Source organism: Palaemon carinicauda, chromosome 11 (assembly GCF_036898095.1).
Source record: "Palaemon carinicauda isolate YSFRI2023 chromosome 11, ASM3689809v2, whole genome shotgun sequence".
NCBI lineage: Eukaryota > Metazoa > Arthropoda > Malacostraca > Decapoda > Palaemonidae > Palaemon > Palaemon carinicauda.
Window position 1 is genome coordinate 3,480,978 of NC_090735.1, and position 5,000 is coordinate 3,485,977.

The 5,000-nt window shown below is 28.0% G+C and overlaps 1 protein-coding gene across 1 annotated transcript in view; it reads right to left on the reverse strand.

The window, feature by feature from the left end:
* The window catches only part of LOC137649882 (glutamate receptor 2-like), a 48,039-nt gene that overhangs the window by 39,516 nt on the left and 3,523 nt on the right, over window positions 1–5,000 (reverse strand). The window contains exon 3 of the mRNA XM_068382822.1: window positions 1,627–1,711. Within this exon, the coding sequence (XP_068238923.1) occupies window positions 1,627–1,711 (85 nt within the window). The remainder of the gene's footprint in view (window positions 1–1,626; window positions 1,712–5,000) is intronic.

Below are 5,000 nucleotides of genomic sequence, written 5' to 3' on the forward strand. Positions count from 1 at the left end.
TTTTACGGTTTTTCAATGAAAAGTTTTAAGTGTAGACAGTCAATATCCGTAGAATTTGTCACCTCATTAGACGCCATAGACAGGCAGTATCTGCAGAACCCGCCGACCAGACAGGACAGTCAGACTGTCTAGAAGACTCGTTCCACCAGACACCGACTGTACGCAATATTTACTTCCTGTGAATTTCATGTTGCAGTGATGACCAATTAATAATAATAATAATGATAATAATAATAATAATAACAATAATAATAATAATAATAATAATAATAATAATAATGATGATGAAAAAAATTTCAAATATTTTGATAATAATAATTTTATTATTTGAATGATAATAATATTATTAATTGAATAATGACAATTTGAATAATTTTAATATCAATGATAAATTTAATATTTTTTATAATAATAATTTTAATAACAATGATACTTTTAATAATTTTGATAATGATAATAATTTTAGTAATTTTAATGATAATAATAATAATTTTAATAGTAATATTATTATTATTATTATTATTATTATTATTATTATTATTATTATTATTATTATTATTATTATTATTGGTGTTGTTGTTGTTGTTGTTATTAGCTAAACTACAGCCCTAGTTGGAAAAGCATGATACTAGAAGCCCAAAGGCTTCAAATAGCCCAGTGAGGAAAGGTAACAAGGAAAAATAAACTTTTAGAGAAGTATTGAACAACTAAAATAAAATACTTCAAGAACATTAACAACACTGAAATAGATCTTCTCTATATAAAATATAAAATCTTTAAAAAAACAACAGGAAGCGAAATAAGATAGAATAGTGTGTCCGAGTGTACCCTCAAGCAAGAGATACTTTCAGATATTAGTCAGAACAAAATAGTCAGGATATATTATCTGACAAAAGCATGAAATTGTTCGAAATGAAACTTTAGATATTATATAGTACGTCGAATTGTTGTATAGAGAAAAAGATTATTATTATTATTATTATTATTATTATTATTATTATTATTATTATTATTATTATAATGATAATCCTTATAATTATTATTATTATTATTATTATAATTGTTGTTGTTGTTGTTGTTGTTAATATTATAATGATAATCATCATTATTATTATTATAATGATAGTCATTATTATTATTATTATTATTATTATTATTATTATTATTATTATTATTAGCTAAGCTTCAACCCTAGTTGGAAAAGCAGGATGCTATAAGCCCGAGGGTTCCAACATGAAAAAATAGCCCAACGAGGAAAGGAAATAAGGGAATACATAAACTATATGAAAATTAATGAACAATCAAAATATATATATATGTATATATATATATATATATATATATATATTTATATATATGCATATATATATATATGTATATATATATATATATATATATATATATATATATATATATATATATATATATATATATATATATATATATAAGGCTTATGTCAGCATGTTCAACATGAAAAAACATTTTCTGCAAGTTTCAACTTTTGAAGTTCTACCGATTCAATCAGTTTATTACGAACTGATAAATCCAACAAACGTAACTAAATAATGTTCATCCTTAATTAGTATTAAAAAATTTTTGTTCAAAGAGCGTGTTCAGGTTCCAAACCTTGTTCAGTATCAGGTTCATCTGCCCAGTCCATGATCCATTCTTCAACTGAACTCCTGCGCCCTCGGTTATGACAAACTTGTAACTGAAAAGTAGAAACAGAAGTTTCATATTATATATATATATATATATATATATATATATATATATATATATATATATATTTATATATATATATATATATATATATATATATATATACATATATATATTTATATATATATATATATATACATATATATTTATATATATATATATATATATATATATATATATATATTTATATTTATATATATATATGTATTTATAGATACATATATATATGTATATATATATATATATATATATATATATATATATATATATATATATATATATATATATATATATATATAATGTATAGGCCTATATTTATATATAATGTATAGGCCTATATATATATATATATATATATATATATATATATATATATGTATATATATATATATATATATATATATATATATATATATATATATATATATATATATATATATATATGCTGTTGTCCTGAAAACTATCTGGAGGACAGTCTGTTCGAAGAGAAACTATCTTCGATTTTTGGACGTCACTAAGACGTCTATTCAATATATATATATATATATATATATATATATATATATATATATATATATATATATATATATATATATAAATGGACACTGGTAGGGCATATAATGAGAGGGACAGATAATAAATGAAGATTAAGAATAACAGAATGGTCAGATAATAGATGGACATTAAGATGCAGGGGGAAGGAAGAGAAGACGATGGATTGACCAAGTAAGAAAGTATGCGGGTGTGGAAGGACACGTCAGAACGGAAGCCTGAGATTGGCCTATGTACCTCAGGCCGATGTGGTAACGTCCGTGACTGGTGAACGCCAGACTGAGGTGTTCTAATCCCGCTCAAACTCGTTAGTTCACGGGTTGCGGCAACCTCACCATCCTTGCGAGCTAAGAATTCACGGTATTGGGGGAGCCTATAGGTCTATTTGCTGAGTCATCAGTAGCCATTGCCTTGCTATCCTTGGTCCTAGCTTGGATGGAGAGGGGGTTTGGGCGCTGATCATATGCATATATGGTTAGTCTCTAGGGCATTGACCTGCTTGATAGGGTGATGTCACTGTCTGTTGGCTCTGTCATTCACGAGCGGCCTCTCACATGAGCGTAGCCATGTACTCACCATTGGCAGTTGGATGATGATAATTTTATTGGTTTTATTGAGTAAACAAAAATGAAAATTCAAAATTGAAAAAAAGAGCTGTTGGTGCAATGAACATTTTCTACTTAGAAATACAAAAGTAGAATTTAATAAAACCTGCTATTTGATGAAATAGAAAGATGAAAAATAAATGATAATTTAAGAATGTCATACGAGACTTATTATTATTATTATTATTATTATTATTATTATTATTATTATTATTATTATTATTATTATTATTATTATTACTTGCTAAGCTACAACCCTAGTTGGAAAAACAGAATGCTATAAGCCCGAGGGCACCATCAGGGAAAGTAGCCCAGTGAGGAAAGGAAATAAGGAAACTACAAGAAAATTAAATAACAATTACCATAAAATATTTTAAGAACATTAAACTATAAAAACTTAAAAAAAAAAAAAAAAAAAAAACGAGTGGAAGTGAAATAAGATGGAATAGTATGCCCGAGTGTACCCTCAAGCAAGAGAACTTATGAGGAACTGAAGTCGATAGCGCTTCTAGATTTGCAATCTGAAGGTTGTCATTGGCGAAAACCAATACCAGCTGAAGGAAAATTAATCTTGATTCTCAGGTGAGTTTGAAATTAGTTTAAAACTTATTAGCATAAGCAGAAACAAAAAACACAACAATAAAAGCACACACACACAAAACATCAAAATAGTTACTAACACCAAAATAACACTTACAACAGCAGGTTGTACAAAATGTATTTTATCAAAATATCATAAGGAAATTTTATTTGGAGATGCAAAAATCACCACAGCATGTTAAAAACGATGTATTTATTATTTTCAAATCAAAATTAAATTATATTTTTATTTATAGCAATAAAAACACAATATTCTTTTCTAAAGTGGGTAGTACGCTTATTGAAATAAACAGAAGAACAAGTTAATCACATTGTATTTTTTTTTTTTTTTTTTTTTTTTTTTTTTGCAAATCATAATGAAATTTCATTATTATCATAAATGAAAAAGGCGGCTGAAGAACACAGCTTTGCCTGAAACACGACGTGAAAAGTGAACAGGTTCACTATTAGACGACACGTAGCGTGAGACACGTGTCACGTGCATACTCCGTTTCTTGCTACGTGTCGTTACTTCCTATGTGATCAGTCGATAAAGATCTTTGTTACCACTTTGTGTGAGAGGTTTCGTGTTTCGCGTTTCGCGACACTTCCTATGTGATTCCGGCCTTATTATTATTATTATTATTATTATTATTATTATTATTATTAGCTAATCTACAACCCAAGTGGTAAAGGAGGATGCTATAAGCACAAGGGCTCCATCATAGAAAACTAGCCCAGTGAGGAAAGCAAACGAGTAAATAAATAAACAATCAAAATACAATATTTCAAGAACAGTAATAACATTGAATTAGATCTTTCATATATCATCATCATCATCTCGTCCTACGCCTTTTGACGCAAAGGGCCTCGGTTACATTCCGCCAGTCGTCTCTATCTTGAGCTTTTAAATCAATACTTCTCCATTCATCATCTCCCATTTTACGGTTCCCAGTCCTCAGCCATGTAGGTCTGGGTCGTCCAACTCTTCTAGTGCTTTGGGGAGCGCAGCTGAACGTTTGGTGAACTAATCTCTCTTAGGAGTGCGAAGAGCTTGCCCAAACCATCTCCATCTACCCCTCACCATAATCTCATCCATATATGGCACTCGATTAATAACTCTTATAGTTTAATTCCTAATTCTTTCCTGCCATTTAACTCCCTTATCCTTCTGAGGGCTTTGTTCTGAAATCTATAAAATCTGTTGGATATTTTTTCATTGGCATAACACGACTCTTGTCCACTTAGTAACACCGATCTCTTTAGAATGGATATACCAAATTTAAATAGAGGTAAGGCTAAAACAATGTTATAGCCTATACAGCATGATTATGATTTAAAACATGTAGTATACTGAGCTAACTGAAACACAGTGCTATAAATCAATATCAAAATCATGATAGAAACGTCTTTAGAAATATTTTTTTTTTATTTATTTATTTTTTTTTGAAGAGAGAAACCAGATAAATGTTTCAAAAGTAAATTTGTAACTCGAGATTTCAAATACGTTGTATGCCACTGAAGATATCAAGAAGGGTGGTT